This window comes from Nannobrachium achirus, assembly GCF_963921795.1.
Source record: "Nannobrachium achirus genome assembly, chromosome: 9".
NCBI lineage: Eukaryota > Metazoa > Chordata > Actinopteri > Myctophiformes > Myctophidae > Nannobrachium > Nannobrachium achirus.
The window spans coordinates 45,473,258-45,495,237 of record NC_137818.1 but is presented as its reverse complement, the minus strand read 5'-3'; the positions used below and the strand labels follow the sequence as shown (position 1 = coordinate 45,495,237).

General features: G+C 41.1%; 1 protein-coding gene across 1 annotated transcript in view; it reads left to right on the top strand.

The window, feature by feature from the left end:
• Nucleotides 1-287: 287 nt before the first annotated feature.
• Nucleotides 288-21,980, top strand: part of spen (spen family transcriptional repressor) — a 35,330-nt gene continuing 13,637 nt past the window's right edge. The window contains exons 1-10 of the mRNA XM_080733223.1: nucleotides 288-566; nucleotides 4,277-4,597; nucleotides 13,677-14,297; nucleotides 18,142-18,299; nucleotides 19,507-19,707; nucleotides 19,807-19,958; nucleotides 20,079-20,204; nucleotides 20,364-20,477; nucleotides 21,576-21,689; nucleotides 21,827-21,927. Of these exons, the coding sequence (XP_080589349.1) occupies nucleotides 484-566; nucleotides 4,277-4,597; nucleotides 13,677-14,297; nucleotides 18,142-18,299; nucleotides 19,507-19,707; nucleotides 19,807-19,958; nucleotides 20,079-20,204; nucleotides 20,364-20,477; nucleotides 21,576-21,689; nucleotides 21,827-21,927 (1,991 nt within the window). The 5' untranslated portion in view covers nucleotides 288-483. The remainder of the gene's footprint in view (nucleotides 567-4,276; nucleotides 4,598-13,676; nucleotides 14,298-18,141; nucleotides 18,300-19,506; nucleotides 19,708-19,806; nucleotides 19,959-20,078; nucleotides 20,205-20,363; nucleotides 20,478-21,575; nucleotides 21,690-21,826; nucleotides 21,928-21,980) is intronic.

Here is a 21,980-nt window from a genome sequence, read left to right as displayed (position 1 = left end):
ATCGAGGGGGTGGGGATGGTGGGGGGTGTGGGGACGGGATGGAGGGGGGAGGGGGGGTGTAGTTCACACAATGCCACGCGTGCGCCGTATGCCCGTCATTACGAGCCAAGTTGCTGCTGCATCTTTTTAGGTAGCTACAAGCATTCTTTCGACAGCCAAAGGTCGCATGGTGTCAGGGACGCGCCTAGTCACGGGAACAGTTTAGAGAGAGAGAGGGGGCGCGTTCACGACGAGATGCCCGGATCGCGCTTCAACCAACAGCGGAGAGTATAATCAAACAGCGTGCTGCCTGCGCGAGGAGGATCGAACCCCCTAATGTTATAGTTACATTGGGTCAAAACGAGCAAGTCAGTCAATGATTTCCACGGAGGAGCGTTCATTTCGCCGCGTTTCTTCTGCAGCCAGCTCTACCATCTTGCACGGGGAGAGAGAGAACGACGCCGCTAACTCGATCTGTATGATCGGGGGACAGGAGCGCACAGTATGGTCCGGGAAACCAGACATTTATGGGTGGGAAATTTGCCCGAAAATGTGCGAGAGGAGAAGATCATTGAGCACTTCAAGCGGTGAGTGAGAGCCTGATGTGTGTGCGAGGCGTTTGCTGAATGTAAAAGACTTAAAAGTCAGCATGGAGCCCCAGCATCTCTGGTCACATTATTGAAGTCAGGATGAGGCAGGAGGGGAACCCTGTAGTCGTTTGGCAACTGTGCTGTCAGCTCAAGCTACCTACAACATTGCGGACTGCCTGGGAGAATAAATGCATGGCAACAATTAAACAGCCAAACCGTGGCTAGATACTGTAAAATCCCCATGCAGTGCATGTCCATTATTTATTTAATGGTGAGAGTCTTCTACACATGGATCCACAATTAACTGGAGATTTTACTGTGTGGCAGGTGTGGGGGGGCTCACAATGTAATACTAATATCCTCAAAGACTTAAATGTACAACATGTGTATGTGGTCTTTTCTGTAGTGTGGCTTTTTAAGGACTTTTTCCCACGAGGTAACTTAAGAACAAGCGTTTCCATAGGCTACTAACACACAACACCACCCGGTGTAAACAAACTTCAGCTATGAGCAAAGGTTGATCCGCTTTCCAGGTGGAAGTTAAGACATTTGGTGTGTGTGTGTGTGTGTGTGTGTGTGTGTGTGTGTGTGTGTGTGTGTGTGTGTGTGTGTGTGTGTGTGTGTGTGTGTGTGTGTGTGTGTGTGTGTGTGTGTGCGCGCGTGCGTGCGTGCGTGCGTGCGTGTGTGTGTGTGTGTGTGTCTGTGCGTGTGTTGTGGTGCTGCTCCAGTCTTCCACCTGACTTTTCTGGGAGTTTGTCAGTTCATCCCACACGTGCACGTCTCCCAACACAATATGGTTAATTAGCCTGCTGCAGAGTAAAACCCTCACTATTCATTTCACCCCGACAGGCATTTTCTTTCTGTTGATGTTGCAAAATCACACAGTGAAACTCTCTCAGTGTTGATTTAGGCAGATTTTTACACTGATTGTTTTTTTTTTTTTTTTACTGGGTGACTAAATACTGCAGAGAAATCACCCAGTTTTATCCTCTCTCTGACAAGAACCAAAAATGTCAAAGGCGCCGACATCACCCTGCTTCCCTCACTCACTGCAACATTGTTGCAAAGTGCGTTTATTGCGCAACCTGGCGATGTTGTAACATTTTAATTTGTTTGCAGGAAGGAAGTTAAAGCATAATGATGCCTTTGGGTTCTCTCTGCAACATTGTGGCGACTCGCCTTTCCCCCCGCTGCTGCCATGGGATCAGTGCGATGTGAATTTGCTTGAATGAATGATGCATGCGCCTGAACTGTAACTGATCAGACGTTTTTCCTCCAGACAAATAAAAGCCTCGTCGTTATTTCTCCCCGTTTTGAATTATTGCGACTGAGCTTTTAGTTGATGCCACATTTACATGACGTAACCTGCACAGTCCATGCATTTTGCGTTGGTCTTGCGCTGTTCTTTGTTTATCGGAATCTAAATATGATGTGTGTGTGTGTGTGTGTGTGTGTGTGTGTGTGTGTGTGTGTGTGTGTGTGTGTGTGTGTGTGTGTGTGTGTGTGTGTGTGTGTCACTGCTATCTGCGCGCTCTCGCTTTGCTGGCTGGAAGTGGCTTTGCTGTCAAGGAAAAAAAGCAGCCCGCCTATCTGCTCCTATCCAAAACGAGAATAGTCTGTTCAAATATGTCGGGTTTCTCATATTTCAGTAACTACACATGACTAAGCCAAAATAGGTCACAATCTGCCAATTAACAACCAAGTATCATATAACGCCTGTGCAATAGGACGTTGCCCCGTATAATGACTCCAAATGGACATTAATTCGATCAATTAGATTTAGATCTGTTTGGGTTTTATTATTTCGTTTTGACGTCGGTGACTAATGCTTTATAACCAGGCTATACAGCGACTCAGTCTCCGCCGTTCGACGGTGTCGCGCGGCCGGGGAAAAAATGCAGACCTACAAGCTCACAGGGCTTGGATTTGGATGCAGTATGAGCGTGTAGATTGACTGTTTTTTGGGGGCACAACACCGTCGTACCATATGGTCAAACCGGGCTTCAATCTTCAGATTGCGGAGCCTTTTAATCTTGCGTCTTTCCATGCAACCTTATTCCTTCACAATTATAGCTTCTTTTCAACACGTAATAGGCTATTTGATTCACATTATAATATAGCCTGTCAATACAAAAATGCATAAAGCCCAATTTATAACACGTAATACGACGGTGTTGCCTGCCGAACGAAGCTTCATTTTTCGGGAACCTTTTTATATGGATGGCGTGTCGTGTAGATGTTTGAGAATAGCGGTTAATTCACGGCAGGGAAATGGTGTCGGGGAGGTAGCCCGTATTATTTCAGCTCCATTGTACCGCCGTGTGTGTGTGTGTGTGTGTGTGTGTGTGTGTGTGTGTGCGCGCGTGCGCGCGTGTGTGTGTGTGTGTGTGTGTGCGTGTGCGCGCGCTACGTGCGTGCGTGTTTAGCCGGGGTGGGTAGCCTATGCAGGTGCATGACAGCCCAACGTGTGATAGAAGTCATTGAAGATGGGGGACGGCAGGCACACAATGAGTAAGCAGTGTGAACAGAACAGCTTTCTAAAATGGCGTCTGAGGCTATTCAATGTGGGAATGAACGGGCATACCAATATATTTATTTATGGGCACTTCACTGTCTGTCTCCCCCCTGACACCTCCTGAAAGATATGGTCGTTGACTTCTTCTTTCGTTCTTTTTTTTAAGTTAGTCTATGTTATCCAAATATTAAAATATACAAGTTTTAATCCAGCCACATACTATGCCCACAATTTCTCTATTAGTCTATAGGTTCTGTACTGTAGGGGTGATTATGCAAAGATGCAGGGGCTATGATGAAACCTGCCTGCATGTAGCAGCCTATTGCTGCGTGAATAGCCTTATAGCCTACAACTGTATGAGGTCTCAGGTCCTTGTTAACTTATTTAATGAGTAGAATTTTTAAAAGGAGATTGTGCAAAGCTGTTATGCAGTCAAACAGACATTCTCAGGGTTAATTAAATTCTTAGAGTGTGCAAAATTGAAACAAGTGGACCCGTAAGGGTAGCCTATATGGTACATTTGGTTCCATTTGTAGGCTACACTCTCTGAGTTAAATTAACACTGAGACATCTACTGTGAAGGAGCCATGGCATTGCATAATGTATCTGTGGGTTCTTCTGAAACCCACAAGCAGCGAACCAGGATGTCACATGTCACCCAGACCCCACCGCGAGCTCAAGACAGAGCTACCTCCCTCCCTCTCATGGAAATAGTCTGGGCATTGTTCCCAAATGTATGCATTTATTAATATGCAGTGTGCTAATGTTTCAAGCACAGTTGCTGGGTTACTGTTGCCTTGAGTGAGATTTCAAAGGTACCCTTGCCTTTTCTACAGTATAGTCATAGGCACTCATAGCCATGTGTGGGAAGCTCAGCTCACTGCAATCCTCCCCATCACCACTAAAGGATCGTAATGAGAACAGTTGATTGCCTTTATTTAACAAAATTGCAATGACTTAATTAAGAACCCATAATACGTGGCTGATTATAACCACTTTAAACCTGGTGTGCATGACAATATAAGATTATCAAAATGTTCGAAAGTATCAAAACTGACATTGCTTCGCGATGCAACGTGTTGTGAGCTATTTGTCGTATGGCAAAGTACTGTATATGGTGCTTGTGTGGTTAACAAAACGCTACAAATTGTAACCCGTTCATGTCATTTCCCTTCCCTTGTTCCCTCTTTAGATATGGACGAGTGGAGAGTGTCAAGGTCCTCCCTAAGCGGGGTTCAGAGGGCGGAGTCGCCGCCTTTGTGGATTTCGTGGACATTAAAAGTGCTCAGAAGGCTCACAATTCTATCAACAAGATGGGAGACAGAGACCTGCGCACTGATTACAATGAACCGGGCACAATTCCTAGCGCCGCAAGGGGACTGGATGATAGCCTGTCATTAGGCTCTCGGAGCCGGGATGTAACAGGGTTCACTAGGGCGGCAGGGGGGCCAGTGTATGGGCCCCCTGCTTCGCTCCACAGCAGAGAAGGACGCTATGAACGCAGACTAGACGGGTAAGTGGACAAAGTTTCTCTGAAGGCAGGGGGACCTTGCTTTCTTGTATCGCCTCACCCCCAAGCATCTTTCCACCATCTATTCATTTAACTTGTTTGGGGGTTAAAGAGGATAAGTCAGAGTTCATACTCAGGAATGAATCATTTAGGCATCCTCTCTAAAGTCCTCAGAGCATTGCCATTGCTCTTGGATTCATACGTTTAAGGTAGACACCAAGATATGCTGTAACTGAGAGCATGTTTGTACATTCTGCACATAAATGTATCATATCTCTTTTGTCAGTAGTCGATAGTGTAAGTGGCTGTTGGGAAGTATCTTTGTGAGCTGTAACAGCTCTGTGAGGTGGATATATCATTTGTGGAAAACACAGGCAAATATTGGATATCGTAAAAAAAAATCCCGGGATTATTGGAGTTTGCTGGAGAGAGAGAGAGAAAAAGAGAGAGTGGTCCAGCGTCCTTCCCTGGGATTCCCCTAATCTGGAGTTACAGTGCCCTGCTCGGTGGATTAATATCACCTCTTTTACTGTCATATTACAAAACAGCCAAGAGCTCATATTTACACATTTATGAGACACTTACAAGTGTCTGGATTAGTCAAATTGGGTTCTCAATCACTCTGCATCCCTCCTGGAGGGGTTTCCTCCCTCGTGAGTTGGAGTCATGTGGATAATCTAACCAGGATGTGTACAGTATACCAACCCTATTGGATTAATACCGGCCAGTCACCTAAAGGATATCCATCATGCTAAAGGTATGGGTTTTCTTCTTTCATTTTTTTTTGTTTTTGTTTTTGTTTTTGTTTGGGATTATATCTGGGCTCAGGGCATTACCGTTCAGCGCGCTGGGAGACCTCTACTTGTGATCGAACTTCATAGAGACAACAAACAGTGAGCAAGAGCCTTTTTTTTCTTCTCAATTCATGATGATTTTTATGTGATTATTATATATTTTTTTGAGACTGGGACTTGCAGTCTTGACATGGGCGGTGGACTGGACTATGTTTGGATAATACAACTAAAAGAACTTTGGGAGTAGAAAAAGGTGGCGCCGTTGGAGATTAATTGCCTGTATCCTATGGATTACCTCACTCCATCTTAAATGTGGAACTTTACTTGGATACAACTGGAGACAGAATCAGAAGTCTATGCTGCATCTGTGAGCTGTATTTTAAAACTTTCCATAGAATTAGCTGAGGTTGCGGGACTGATAACTCGCTTGTTCTTCTGCCTGTGAAGGAGATTCACAGATAGACTTCAAATATGTATGTATGTCCACAGGCTTCAAAATGAGAATTTCCCTTGGGAATGATTACACTGCTGAACAAGATGTCTGGATTGTAAACTTTTTTTCCATTCTTCTTTTTACTATGTTGACCACTTCTTCCCCCTGATGGAATTAAGACTATTGTACCTCTATGCACAGTGTAATCAATGTGGAACGTTGCAGGACTGTTATAGATCAAGATTAAAGACTATTTTTCAGACAGCTTCTTGACAGATGAATTGCCGCTGAGGAATCAATGGAGTTTTGCTTATTGAAGTTGCTGCCCTGGATACTTTTTCTTCATTTGACTGGACTTAAAGTGCAGTATCGATTGTATTTTTGCACATTATATTTTTGGCAGTCGTTTTTTGGAGGTACATATGGACGGACATGGATGTTCCCCGATACAAGATCTCAAAAAGGATTGGGACGAGGACTTTTTGTTTTTTAATTCAAATCATGCCAGCTCATCCACACACCTGAGGTCTCCTGCCATGCTGACGAGGATGTCCTATTAATTTTGCTTCAATTTTTCATGCCCACTCAACATTTTTTTGCCCATTTTTTTGCTCACAAAGTTCTATCTCCCTAGATTGTATTTGGAAATATAGGTCAAGTTACCACTCTCTCAAAAGGTTGGTATGCCCTGCCCTGTGTATTTTAGCTGTTCTCTCTAACCTCCTAGTTTGAACCCCTGTCTCTCTCCATTTTCCCCACTAACCACAGTAAATAGACTGTTATTACTGCCTGTTTGTCCTTAAGCAGACTCTGCACCGTACCTATATTGTTTTCCTTTCGCTTCCGCTCACTTTTACCCTACTCCCAGCTAACCTCTGTGCTCTCTATACTCAAATACTTGTATGTTGCTGGCATTTGTCAGTTGAGTTCAAAGTGTAAAATGTCCTAATTGATGTAGGCTGGCTTAAGTGTGATTTATACTTTGTCGCACACCAGTGCCACGTGCTGAAGATAGCCGATCTAGAAGCTCAGAGTGCGTTGCATCCCGTGATGCATTCTGAGCTTGTAGATCTGCTGTTTTTTAGTTCACGACATCTGCGTAAGACAAAGTGTAAGTAATTAGGCATTAATGTAACATAAAACGATTAGAGCTGTGGAATGTTGCAATGTAATGCTGCTTCTTCTGGCTTTTAAAATGCCTCCGTGAGATAGAAATAAATGTTAAAATAAGCTTTAATCAAATTCAGCTCAAGTTACTCCCAAAAGGAATGTTTTGTCAACCTTTTTTTATATGGTTTCAAATTGCAGTTAGATAATATTACATTTGGTTTGTAGCTTTGGTTGTATCCTTGAATCTTTAGTAAAACCAGTGGTGCATTTCTAATCAAAGCGGTTGTCGGCGTACACAAACACAAATATATGTAATTATTTCTGTAGAGGTTTGAGGCTAATCAATCAATAATTCATCATTCAGTATTTTGTTTTTATCCCAATGTCGAAGATGTCATTTTAAATACATCTCTTGTATTAATGCAGTGATGTTCACCACCAAACCTTGAAACAGTCAATGTGCTTGACATTCACCGTAGCACAACCCTAATACTGCAATCATAAACTACTGATAGAAATTCTGTCAAATATATAGTAGAATATATTTTTCAACCTTAGTGAATAATGTAAAAGCCTGTTTTTGTGCAGAGTGAAATTGAAGGCTATCTATTGAGTGGTGTGCCTATCCCTCTGCCAAATTAGCATTTTCCAGAGCATCTAGGGGCCAAGGTAATCCATCAATTTCACAACACACACACCACTGCGCCATAGCAGATATTCATGAATTCGGCACACAAATGATTAAATAAATAAGCTCACATTGAATTTGCCACGAACATGCTGTACCTATGGTATTGTGCTGTGCTAGACTAGTTCCTTAAAGCCTTTGTTTTCTTCATCATCACAGTCAGTATGTCCACTTTGTACTCTTCCCACACTAGAATGTTTTTTTTAAGACTTAATAATAAAAGACAAGACTGCTGCATGTGACCTGAAATTATAGCTAATAATAATGCCTTTACACTTATAAAAATATCCCTCCACCCACCTTGGATATGACATTGTAGTAGATGGTAAATGACTATCCTGTGGTCTATTTCTGTCATCCATAACATTTTGTGTTTTAATCTGGCAAATATCACCAGTTTGACCTTTTTCGTTTTGTTGCAAAAATTCAGAAGGCATGAAGAAAATATTGACTTTCAGAAAAGGTATTATCCTGTTAGCTGTTAGCGTTCCAATCTAAGTTGTTGAAATTAGATACATAAAATGTAAAACCTTTTCATTTCCTTAGAATAAGCAAGTCTACTCTATCAAGACTTGCAAAAGTGTTTCACTTTGCGCCACCTAGGTCCTGCTTTTGGAATGATTATGAAAAACTATGAAGGGTTTGAGTTGTAGCTATACAAATGTACTTAAAGGAGTAGTTCACCCTCAAAATTACCTTTTTTCTATTGATTAGTCACACCATGGAGACTAGAGTTAAATAATATTTTTTTGTTTTTTGTTTTTTACCCCCATTGATTCCGGATGGGGACCCGAATCTATTTGGGTCCCCATCCGGAACGAATGGGGGTACATTTATTGTTATCACATTTTTGGAATGCAACAAAAAACTAAAAATATTATTGAACTCAAGTCTCCATGGCTTGAATATTTAATAGAAAAAAAGTCATTTTGGGGATGAACTACTCCTTTAATGCAGGCTTGTGGATACAGCATGAATGGCACAAGAACGGTCGCCACCAAAACACCGTGCCCGGGTCAAACCTTGGACTGGTCACCACCAGGTATTCCTAAACGTAACCTCAGTAAAACTATGCCTAAACCTAACCTTATTCCTAACCGTAACCTCAGTGAATACATGCCAAAACCTAATCTTATTCCTAAACTTAGTCTCAGTAAAACTAGGCCTAACCTTAAACTTATTCCTAACCTTATCCTCAGTAAAACGAATACAAGAATCGCTGGAGGGAAAGGGCAACCGAAACGCTCACCCCAAAACACTCTTGCCACCACCTTATTATTAACATTTCCAAGGGAAACAATATATGGAGAGTTCCAGCCATTCAGCTCATGAAATTTGAAAGTTTTCACTTAAATAAGCAGGGAGGACAGTTTCATGTCTCATTATATTCCTGCCTCATTGAGGAAAGTGATATTTTCTAACTGGCCAATACAGAGAAACATTCAAATTTAAATTATTTCAATCAAAACCCTTTATAATGTATAAAGATGTATAAAATAAAATAAATGTATTGTGCATTTATTACATTGATTTAAATTAGTATTAGATATAAACATATAGGTTTCTACAACACTGACAGCACCTAGACATCTTTATTCTGATTTAGCAGAGAGATAAAGGTGTAAATCCTGTGCAGGAAAATGAAGTGGAAAATGGAATGTACTCTCTTTGTCCTAAACTTTACTTGACAGCTGTGTGGGCATACATTGTACGGTGACCAGAAGTCATGGTTTGTCCGAGGTGTCCCGTTTTCAAGCTGGGTGACCTGAGTCTTGACAAATATCTCTAAAACACAAAAATGTCCTGGTTTTAAACATTCGCTAAAATGGTCCCGGTTTCCAATAATACAATATAAATAATAACATAATAGTATAGACTATGTTTTCAGCACAGATGTTTATCAGGGACTGTCCCACTCTTTATTACCTAACCATCCACGTGTTGAAAGGTGCAGTTTCTAATGCACTGAGCACCAAAATGATTGTCCCCATTCCTAGTGAACGTGCCTATGATGCGTGTGTACGTGTGCACACAATGTACGAGTGCATGAACGTGCATTTCGTTCATTTTAATGGTCCCGGTTTGGAGCTTTGAAAATATGGTCACCCTGCTACATTGCCAAATTCAGGAAATTCATGGACATGAAGACATAGTCTTATGTACAGCTCTTGTGCAAACCTTCTCATTGTTCTTGTGTTCACACACTGGACTTTGTACCAGCAGTTAGGTTGTTTCTTGGTTAAATTACTGCCCTGTCTTTTATTGTCTGATAGAACTCGTAGAATTACCGTAATTATCTGATCCCATGTTTAGTACATTACTGTGTGTGTACGTTTAAAAACCTCTTAGAATTCTACGTTATAAACCTTTTATTCAAGTTTTATACAAAAAGGACAGAAGAAAGGGGGACATTCATAAATGTATGTAAGATTATGTTAATAAACTACATGGAAACCCAAAGATGCTTTACATGGGGGGAGGAGAAAAACAACAAAAGAAAATCAACTTGTGCACAATTCTTACAGTTGGAATTATATTTGTTCATGGATGAAAACATTCAAGGTACAAATTAAAACTACACAGAAGCAGTGTTGATTTTGTCGATTTAAAACTATGATGAAAAATATTTGTTGACTACCTTTTTTCACTGATGAAAACTAAATAAAAACGAAGCTATGATGACTAAAACTATGACTAAATATACTGTACATTTCGTAAAAAAAATATAGAAAAAAAATAGACTAAAATGTTAGGGAGAGACAAGAAGAGATCCAGTAGAACTAAAAGATACATCGTTTTATGTTTGGTTTGCGCTCAGGTGTTCTGAAAATAGCAGATCTACAAGCTCACAACGATGCAATGTAAGCTTGTGGATCGGCTGTTTTCAGCATGCAGCCAATAGAAAAACAGCCATTACAACGCCATCAAGGTCCACCAAATACATTTTAGTCGATTAAATCAAAATCAACACTGCACAAAAGTGTTTCTTCATTAACAGTTTCTCTGTTAGGGGTACTTTTGCATTCTGTTAATGCTGAATATTGAATTATTCTGCGCCAGCGCCACCTCCATTTCCGAGGCATGTGGAAAAATAAGGTTGTGGCTTGAAGGTCTCATGCATACCCTGAGCCTTTATATTTGCAGCTCAAGGAATAATGGCAATATAGGTTACCATGGCAACAGTAATGATTCCACAAGTGTAAAGGCTTATTTATATCCGTGCCAGTAGCTGATGCTTCAAGACCTAATCTAGCTAGCACATCACGGATATCTCCTGCAATACCATACATTTACAAGGTCTCAATCATTTCTGTTCATGCACATTCTATGTTTGATGGAATTAATTCGTGCTCTAATGTGCAGCTGACTGAAACACATTACAGCATGCAAGCCAGCGTAATATTCAAAACAAAGAGAAAGGGGGTCATTTCTGTTTTTTTAAATGGCAGTTAATGCAATTTGTTATTTACCTTCAGGGTTCGATTTGTAAACGAAAAACAGAGAGGCGGACATTTTCTTAACCACTTAAGCTCCTTCATAGAACAAATAGTCAAGATAGTCAATCGCCAAGCTCACAACTACCTCGCTGTGAGCTTGTAAATTAGCTATTTTCACTATTTTTGAATAAAAATGAATAAAATAGAAATTTGTAAACATGACCAAAATAGGCATGCCAGGGTTAAAGTATTTATCAAACATAAATGTATTTAAACGTATGTAATTCAGCCTGACCAGGAGCAGGGATAAAGCATATCCCCACTGGCAAATTGTGGCAATAAAAAGGAATGACCAGAGGGGGTATCAAAAGCTGAGGTATGGATTTATTTCCCCCCTTCCCCCACAGCAAATCGAACATTGTCTAAGGTAGACACTACAGGATTTTAATTGTCCCATAACCTTGACTTTTATGTTGACGGAAGTCAAGGTTAGGGGACAATTGATTTAAAGTCTGTGTGTGTGTGTGTGTGTGTGTGTGTGTGTGTGTGTGTGTGTGTGCGTGTGTGCGTGCGTGCGTGCGTGCGTGCGTGCGTGTCTGTGTGTGTGTACATACATACAGACAGACTTTAGATTTTCCACACTTTTTTATGTATATATTTGATTAAGAAGAAATATTGGGCTGCCATTGATTAGCATAGTTTACCGTCTGGTAATGAGAAGGTCACAGGTCTGCCCCCTGGTCTGCACAGCATTTTTGCCAAAGTGTGTCCCTGAGCAAGACAATCAATCCCTAACGACACCCCACCACACGATTATCTTGACCATCTGAGCAGCCAACAGCTGGGTTGAGCAGAAACCGAATCCCCCCATGCGTTTAATGAAGGTCTTCCCTACTCTATATGAAGCCTTGCCAAGACGAGGACAATACAGTTTAAAAGAACAGATAAAACAAAAATAACAAAAACAACAATAACAAAGAAAGTACAAAACAATAACGGTACAAAACTAAAATGATAAAATACAGAAAATAAAGCAGTGTAATACACGTTTTTAAAACGAGAACAGTTCAATCTATTTATCTTTTCAAATCTGGTAAAGAGATAAAGTACTAAAGTTTGAGTTTAGCATGCAAACGTTTGGGCCATTTATCAAGGATATTTATTCATAAGAATTGAATCAAGTGCATCTTGAGAGCCACGTGGGAACATAGTTGCTTAATGTGGATCTCGGACAGCCTGTGACGTCATTTAAGTTCTATCTATTTTGTACTACTCCGAATTTGGGAAAGGTCTCCAAGCCCCCCATTGACTGACATTATTCAATTCAAGTTAAATATTCCAAACAATGTAGGAAAAAATACATGGAGTTACTAAGTTTGCCTACTGGCAGTGTGCACAAGACAGTCTGCGTTGATCAGCATAGTGGTTTGCAAGATTAGCTCCGGACAAACACACTTAAGGACGTTACAGAAACACACTGGCCTCCTGCAGAGCCACGCCGTAAAAATATACAATTGTTGTATCCTGCGCCTTGCAAGGGATTGCCAATCAACTGAGTTGTACAAAATGGGGGACATGCAAATCTAGAAACAATATCACCATAGTCAAGCTGAGATGCAGGGAAAGCCCACCAACTGTAATCCTTGAAGGCACGGAGAAGCATAAATGAGTGTGAATTTCAATGTTGTGCTTTGTCCCAACCAGATTCCAAAAACAAATTCAGTGTCAATGCCATTTTAATATTGAGTGAAGTCAAGTCTGTTGACTGGCAGACATTTTTATTTGTATGTAGATGTGAAAAATAAATGATAGATCTGATGCTGATTGGTTATCATGACATTTGTAGCATCTGTAGAATTGCCCAGGATTAGACAGTTAGTATCACAATATGAAACAAAATAATTATAAAATATTAAATCCCAGTTTTGATGATGTTTTTGTCCTCCTTTATCGTCAACTAACCTGGCAAGCAAACTTGTCATTCAGCCAAAGGTTAGGTGTAAATCTAACAAGGAAGGTTTTGACCCCATGTTAAACCCAGCCATATGTTCCACCTTTTTAATTTAATCTGACATATTCAGATCCTTGGTTAATTTGAATTTAAACTGTGGTGCTGGTGTCATGTCCACTCAGTGCGGAACAGGGTATAACACAGATAAGCGAAATCTACAAAAACTAAATGCAAGATTTCTGTTTGAATAATTAATATTGCTTCATTATAAGTTATTCTTTGTTTGCACCTAATGACCTACTTTGGCTTCTTGGCCCACTTGTTAAGAAAGTTTTAATTGTAGACCAGGTTATTAAAAAAGCACTTATCTCAATACTCTCTAGCCATTTAAATCTGTTCTTGAAGCCTTTAGCTTTGTGTCACTCATGCCAAACCTATTATTCACATCAAATAATCAGATGGAATTCTGTTTCCTTTTAGATTCTTGAAATATTACAACTTTCTTTTCAAAACGCTTCAAAATGTCCTGTTTTGACACTGTCTGTCACCTGTCCTAATTGTCCTGACTGTTCGACGCAAGAAGCTTTTCACGCTTCTGTCAGATGCCTGTCTAACAGGTGTTTTTCTTTCTGCCCATGTCTCCATCCCGTCCCTCTCCTTGTCACTCAGGGCTGCTGAAAGTCGAGATCGAGCGTACGATCACGGTGCCTATGGACATCACGAGCGTGCTGGCAGCAGCTTCGACCGCCAGCGACACTACGAAACGGACTATTACACCAGGGAGAGGACTCTAAGCACGGGTGGGAGTGGTTCTGGTTCCTCCAGTGGGAGTGGGGGGACAGTCTCGGCGGTAGTTGGCACCAGCATCGTCAGCTCCGTCGCTAGCGTCAGTGGAACAGGTGGTGGTGGGGGGGGCACGGCCACAACAGGAGGAAGCGGGGGCTCGACAGCCGGCGCGGTGGGCTTCTACCGCTCGCACAGCCGAAGCCCGTGCCGCTTCGACACGCCAGAGCCGCGCTACGAGTCTCGTGCCAGAGAGCCGCCTTTCACTTTAGCAAGCGTTGTGCACAGGGACCTATACCGGGAAGAGCGGGGCCGACGCGGGGACCGGACGTATCGCCACAGCCGCAGCCGCTCTCCGGCACACTCGACCCATTCAAGAAACCCCTCTCCTCAGAGACTGGCAAGCCAGGCCACCCGTCCTGCCCGTTCCCACAGTGGCTCTGGCTCGCACAGCCGCTCGTCCAGCTCCGACTCTGTCAGCAGCAGCAGCAGCAGCACCAGTGGCAGGTGAGTGGCACTGCATCCTCCAGTGTGACGCCTGCTCAAACGACCAATTGTTCTCAAGAAGACACATTAAGCTTTGGAATGGATGAACTTTTCATGATTAACTGTAATGCAGTTAAACATCCATTGTCCAAGTGATGTCTGCTCAAATGACCTATTGTTCTCAAGACACGTTAAACATTTCATGTTTAACTGCATTACAGATGAACACAACACATATTTGGTTAATAACCAAACTAATAACTGAGCAACACAAACACACTTTGTCTCACGTCAAGCTTTTATCTATGTTAGTCATCACATGGCCAAATTGGGAACAGGTGTTACCTAGCAAACCTGGTCCAGTTTTTTTGCTACTAAATTCACTTAAATGTAATTACAAAAAAATTCAAGTGCACTAGAAACCACAATCCCAAACCTCTAGTCTTTGACTTTAACCTGTTATGAATATACAATGTTGTATTATGAGGTCTCCCTGCACACCAATGGCAAAATATAGAAATGTTTGTGTGTGTGTGGCTCTACACAACGAGACAAATAGGATCTGACAGGAGCCACTGGCTCTCCACTATTCTCTGCTGTTTGGTGTTTGACTGCATCACAGCTGCACACAGCAGACTACATAGCTCGGAATGCATTTAGCGACACATGCGGTTTGACGAGGGAGTTCTACAGGGGAATTTTCGGAGGCGGCTGGTATATTTTCTCACTGCCTACCTCTGTGTACGGGTGATGGCTCCCCCCCCCTCCGTGAGATCCAGTTGGAACTGGAAATTTCTGGCCACTGCTGGCTCTCTGCCCACTCCCACAGGCCAGGCTCCATCAACGGCACTTCCGGGAGTGTCTGAGTTGAGGGAGGAGAAATGCAGAAGGAAACAAACAGCGCAGAGCCTAGAAAACGGACACAGGCATGGGAATGAGAACAGAGGTGTATGGGAGGGCATTGATTTGCCCTCCCATACACCTTATAAGATTCAGCAGTCGAATGCACATTGCTACATCTCTGAACATCAGGAAAGGTGGCGAGATGTTTTCAAGAGACAGATAAATTAATTGTCTTGTCTTGAGGATTTATGCAGATGCTCTCTGTATTTCTTTTTTTTACAGTCTATATGTGTTTACATAGATACTGAAAGTTCCCATAATATACCCTGTTCAAGATAATAGAATTTTTCAAACAACAAAGCACAAGAAGGAAAAATAATAACTAGAAAGGTGCAATTCTGGGAAATTGCAAGTGTGGTTGCACTGACGCGAGTCACGAAGAATCTACTGGGAACTGAATTCTGTCTTACCATATATATTGTGATGTCATGTGAAGCATGACAACAGTGACAACAGTGTGTGAAGCACAACCAAAAGCTTCACTTTTCTGTTATGCAAAAGTTAACAAAAAGCAGGTCCACTTTGCTGGCAAAAAGATCTCGGACAGAGAACAATAGTGTGCTGCCTATAGATTAGAACCATAGACCGTCAAAATGAATGGACTACGTTACACCCATATACTCTACAGATGGTAAATTAAGCCTATTTGGCAAACGCTACTTTATCATCCATTTTAAAATACACTGGACCGTAATTTAACAAAATGCATATCATGGTGATTGAAAGAAGACTTTAAACTAGCGACTGGAAGCATAAAGTATTTCCACTTGAATGGAGCATTATTCTTTCTGACACCAGCACTGGGGAAACAGCAAAACTAGTGGCCGTACATTCTCTTGAAGTCTCTTCCTATATCACCAAGCCGGATACTGGGCCCTTGATAGCAACCACACTAATAACAACTAGTAAGACGCCTCAGGGCGAAATGCGACCTCGCCCTAAAGAGCGATGTCGCGCCAATTCTTGGCCATCTGGCCAGTGATGTATATCGGACCAGTTACCCATATATGGAGAACCCTGCATGATAGTCAACAATGTTATGTCAAAACATGCCCATATATGTCCTTAATGTTGATGAGATTGGGAAAGGGGTCTCCATATATGAGCATAAAACGTATGTTAATTAGTAAAGCCAAGCAGGGCCTTGGCAAGTTAGGGCCTGGGTTTGATGCCTGGGGATCTCCATATATGGGCATAAGGGGGTACCCTAACAGGGCATCATCTGGGAATGCCCATACTGTATATGGACATTTTATTTATTTTATACTTTATTAATATATATCCATACACATATATGGACTTAATATTAACATTTTCGGGGAAGGTAGGATGTAAATCAGAGTAAATCAGGCTCTGATGATATCAGAAATCTCCATATATGGGCATAAAAGGGATTTTGTTTCTGGGAATTACCATATATGGACTTTTTATTTTATTTTATCCTTTATTAATAATAATTTGTATCCATATACATACAATATATTTTATGCCCATACATGGAGATCCCTATCTGAACCAGCCACACAGATATGGGCCATATTGCCATCTGGCCAGTGATATCTATATCAATGACAACAGGGATCTTCATATATGGGGATAAAATGGATACCCATATATGGACTTTTACATAGGTGATGTCACCTGTGATAACACCTGTGATGTCACAGTGACAAGGGAACCAAGCTATAGACTGTAAAAATGTGTACTGACTGACTAACTGACACAGTATGGATATCCAGGCTTTGATCTTTGATGAGGTGATGTCACGTGACATCACTTCCTGTACTGACTGAAGGACTGACAGACAAGCTGCGACATTTCTCATGGTATACTGTGACCTTTGGTCGCAATAATATTTTCTTTTCATAAGTGATTTAAAATACTGATTTGCAGTATGTAGCTTCCACAGCTGAGGGTAGTGAGGTGTGTTCAAGGACCCTGTCTGAGGCTCATTGTGGACCAACATATCTAACATGGAACTAAGAGCCTACCCTGTAAAGCTTTAAACATTATCACTAGAATCCTAAAATCAATTCATGGGCAACCAGTGCAAAGAGACAAGGGTGGTGTAATATGATCTTGTCTCTTAAAGACTAGCAGCTGCTTTTTGAACCAGCTGGAGGCGAGAGCTGTCTGACTGAGCCCTGAATATAGTTAAAATTGTTTAAATTTGATTACATAAAAGCACAGATGACCATTCTAGATCAGACTATTATAAAGAATATGACTTGATTTTGGCTATATACGCCAATTGGATTTTTTCCCCCCTTTTTTTTTTACAACTGTTCCTTCCTGTGCCATGATTTATAGCTTCTATCAGATATCAAATGTCTGTAGGATTCTGTTTTAAATGTAGCCCATCTAAAGCTAGCTGAGTTGAGTTGGAGAAGACAATCAATTTAAAATCACAACTGTTCACGTGTTGCAAATGTCAATTGCTACTCTACATCAGTGGTTCTCAACCTGTGGGTCAGGACCCCCAGAGGGGTCGCCAAATTATTTCGGTGGGTCCCCAGATGATTAACTTAATGTGAAACATTGTTTTCTCACTCAACAGTAAACAAACCAATATAACGTTTAAGTGTATAGACTATAGAGGGTATCTGCTCATTTCTAAAGTGACATTTTAAGGATTTTTTGACACCTCTAAAATGACAAATGAAACATTGGCCAAATTGTCAAATGTTAGAGGCAGAAATTGAGAGGCGTTGTGAGCTTGTAGATTGGCCATTTTCACAATAGAACCATGTTATACAAAATGTAATTCCTCAACTCTTCGTGCTCGTCAGGGTGTGGAGGGTCCCGAGCTAAAATATGATTATTTTGGGGGTTGCGGCACTGCATTCTGGAGGGCTTCTTTTTTCACGATTTACTGCACCTGTACAGTTTGAGTAAATGATACTGTTGCCAGCCTCCCAGACATCTTTATCTCTAAGCCTGTGTTCTCTCTCTGTTGCTACAGTGATTCTAGCAGTAGTTCCAGCGATGACTCTCCGGCGCGCTCAGTGCAGTCTGCTGCTGTTCCTGCACCCTCAGCACTTCCATTATCCTCCCTCGACAAGGATGAGCCACGTAAAAGCTTTGGCATCAAGGTCCAAAACCTTCCTGTGCGTTCTACAGGTGAGTGGCCAAGCTGTGTCCATGTGCAACAATGTTGTTGTTGTTGTTTGTTTTTGAAGCGGTGAAAACCGCTTCCAATGAATGGCTTTGTGTGTATCAGGCCCATATATGGTCATTTTAGTCCAGAATGAACAGGCTTTTTCAAAAACAGAATGTCCCTTTAATTACCATATATGGTGATCTCAGTCCAGAATGAACAGGGTTTTTCAAAAACACAATGTATGTCACCTCATGTCCATATATGGTCACTCCAGGCCAGAATGAACAGGTTTTTCCTGTCCCGTACGTGCAAAATATCAGTCCAGAATGAATAGGCTTTTTCAAAAAGAAAAATGTGTGTCCCATGTCCATATATGGTCATTTCAGTTCAGAATGAATAGGCTTTATCTGTCCTGTACGTCCAGAATATGTGTGCGGTGTCCCTCCCGGTCAGATGAATGGATACTTTGAGGATTGGTCAAGCTTCACATGATAATTTGGCCTTCAGGTTTTATCTGTCTTGTACATGCAATAGGTCTCACCTATTGCAGCAATGACAAATAGCCGCATAAGAGCAAAAGCAAAGGCACAATAAGAATATACAGATGCTAACAGAATGGTAAAAAGGAGCATTAAGGCAGACAAGAGTAAATACATTGAAAATCTAGCAGAAGTTGAAAAATCTAGTAGGCCACAAAGATAACAGAAACTGAAATAATTATAGAGGGATGCAGTTGACAAACAACTAAGAGACCAGCAAGCAGGACTTTTTATATATTTTTTTAAAACCTATTATACCGGCTGTCATACCGGCTCTCCAGACAATTCTATACTAAGATTCACCGCTTCACTTCGAACCGAGGTTTGATTTTTTTTTTTCAGAAATGGCATGTTTGTATTTGAATGCCTTTTGAATGTATTTGAATGCATTTGAAACATTTTGGTCGTAAAACCTTTCATCACTCTGGTCACCCTTCCTGCAGTGATGTATTTGTTATTTGCATTTGTACCTTTGTAATGTGTACCTGTCTAAGTGACTGCGAACAAAATAACAAGAGCGAATGGGGCTGTTTTTTATTAAACTTGGTCTCAAAAATCAATGTCAAGGCCAAAAGTACATCATTATAGAAAGAGCTCACACGCCAAGGTGCATTCAATAGGTTTTACAATTATGATTTAAAAATAAATAAAAAGTAACTTTTGATTCAATGTCATCTGTTCTCTACAGATACAAGTCTGAAAGATGGCCTGTTCCATGAATTTAAAAAACATGGAAAAGTCACGTCTGTACAGATCCACGGAGCCTCAGAGGATCGCTATGGACTGGTCTTCTTCCGTCAGCAGGAGGACCAAGAGAAAGCCCTGGGAACGTCGAAGGGGAAGCTGTTTTTTGGCATGCAGATTGAAGTCATTGCCTGGAATGGCCCAGGTAAAATCTGGATACCAATGATTTAATTTAAAAAAAAACTGATCAGATTATGTGCTAAAACACCATATCAAGCTTATGAAGGGGGACTTCATTTTTCAGAGACAGAGAGTGAGAATGAGTTTCGGCCCCTAGACGAGAGGATAGATGAGTTTCATCCAAAAGCCACACGGACGTTATTTATTGGAAACCTGGAGAAAACGACCAGTTACCATGATCTACTGAACATCTTTCAGCGCTTTGGAGAAATAGTGGTATGCTGACATGCCAGCAGTTTATTCTTTTAAAACAGGGGGGGAAAAAATAGAATATTATTATACTATGGCAATCATTGACCATGCATTACTGTTTTTTTTTCCTTTTTATTCCCAAAGGATATTGACATCAAGAAGGTGAACGGGGCCCCTCAGTATGCTTTCTTACAATATTGTGATATTGCAAGTGTCTGTAAGGCTATAAAGAAAATGGATGGCGAATATCTTGGCAATAATAGGCTAAAGGTGAGAATAATTGCTGCAATTCCATTTTAATCAAAGTTTGTATTGCCTCCCTTGTGAATTCAGTTATCTATGTATTATTTGTGTTAATATGAAGTAGTTTAATTTCACAGATACAAATGGCTGAGATATTTGATCCTTTTTTCCCCAATTTTTTTTCAGCTCGGCTTTGGAAAGAGCATGCCTACCACTTGTGTTTGGTTGGACGGATTGGCATTGAACACTACAGAGCAGTATCTAACTCGTCATTTCTGCCGCTACGGGCATGTTGTTAAGGTAACTATCTTTTCCTTCTTTTGCACTCTCCCTTTGCAGTTCTCCTTGCCCTGTGTTAGAGCTCTTCACGGGTCGAAACCCTAAAAGACCAGTGAAATTAGTTTTCCGATTTATTCAGAGATCCGATTTGCTCTGAGATATTACATACTGTAACCGAGCATGAATGTCATATATTATTTGGACGTGAAACCTAATAATTATTCTAAATGCTATTAAAATTGCCGTTCTACCATTGGATGGGCTATATGGGAATTCTCCATAGTGGAATCTAGCAGCTACTTGACGGCCTACAATATGAGGCGCTTACATCAAATTGCATGTTATCACCTTAGTGAAGAAGGAATCCATGATCACCCTTGCACCTTTTGATCCCACGAAGACACCCCAGTTACTGAACTCAAACTTTTCTCCATATATTACGCTGCAGTAATCTGATCCTATGTCCACCTAATCATCACGCATCACTTCATGTTTTTTCTCTCCTGACAACACTAAGTAGTATGGGTCTTCTCAGATCTGCTCCGGTATAACACATAATAATAATAATAATAACAGTAATAATATGTATTATGTTATATGTGTTATAGTATTGTTAATATTAATATTATTATATGATAATAGAAACTGACCTGGAAATAAACGTACCCGAACCCATATTGGTCTCAGTCCATGTTCAGACGACAACGCTCTGTAGAGAAAACGGCGAGCCGCATCAGGGCTTGAAACGGTGTAGTGTCCATGTAATTTCACTGGGTGGCGTGATTGTTCACCATGGTAACGTGGCTGCAGTAGGCTTTATGCAAGCCATGACATCACATATGTTGTTGTTTCTTGTGTTTCCCACTGTTCACACAGTGACACGAGGGGAGACCGTTGTCAGCTTTTCCACACAAAAATCTGGTCTTACTTTGTTCCGTTTTCAACCCCCGAAAATGCCGTTGTCGTCTGTACGGAAGGCATATCTGACATTTCATTTTGCCGAATTCTCTTGGGAGCGGCGTCGTGTGAACGGGGCCTTAGTCATTGTTGGGTATTTTCAGTTCAGGTAGACCCTTGAAGACCTATCCTATGTGACAATATTTTCTCCATCTTCCACAGGTTGTATTTGATAGAATGAAAGGAATGGCCTTAATCCTGTACAACAACATAGAATATGCACAGGCTGCCGTTAAAGAGACGAAGGGGTGGAAGATCGGTGGAAATAAAATCAAAGTGAGTGAATGGAAAATCAGAAGAACTTATGCTCTTTGATCAAGTATAGTCTTTGTTAATATTCCAGAAAAAGCTTTGAATATGACATGAATTGTAATTCTTTTCTTCTTTTTTCTATTTTCATAATCTTTTTACAGGTGGACTTTGCCAATCAGGAAAGCCAGATGGCTTTCTATCGTTCAATGCAGGCATCTGGACAGGACATTCGTGACTTTTACGACATCCTAACTGAGCGAAGGTTTGCATTCCTACACATTTTTTAAATCTAGTGTCTATTAATTATAAGTATTT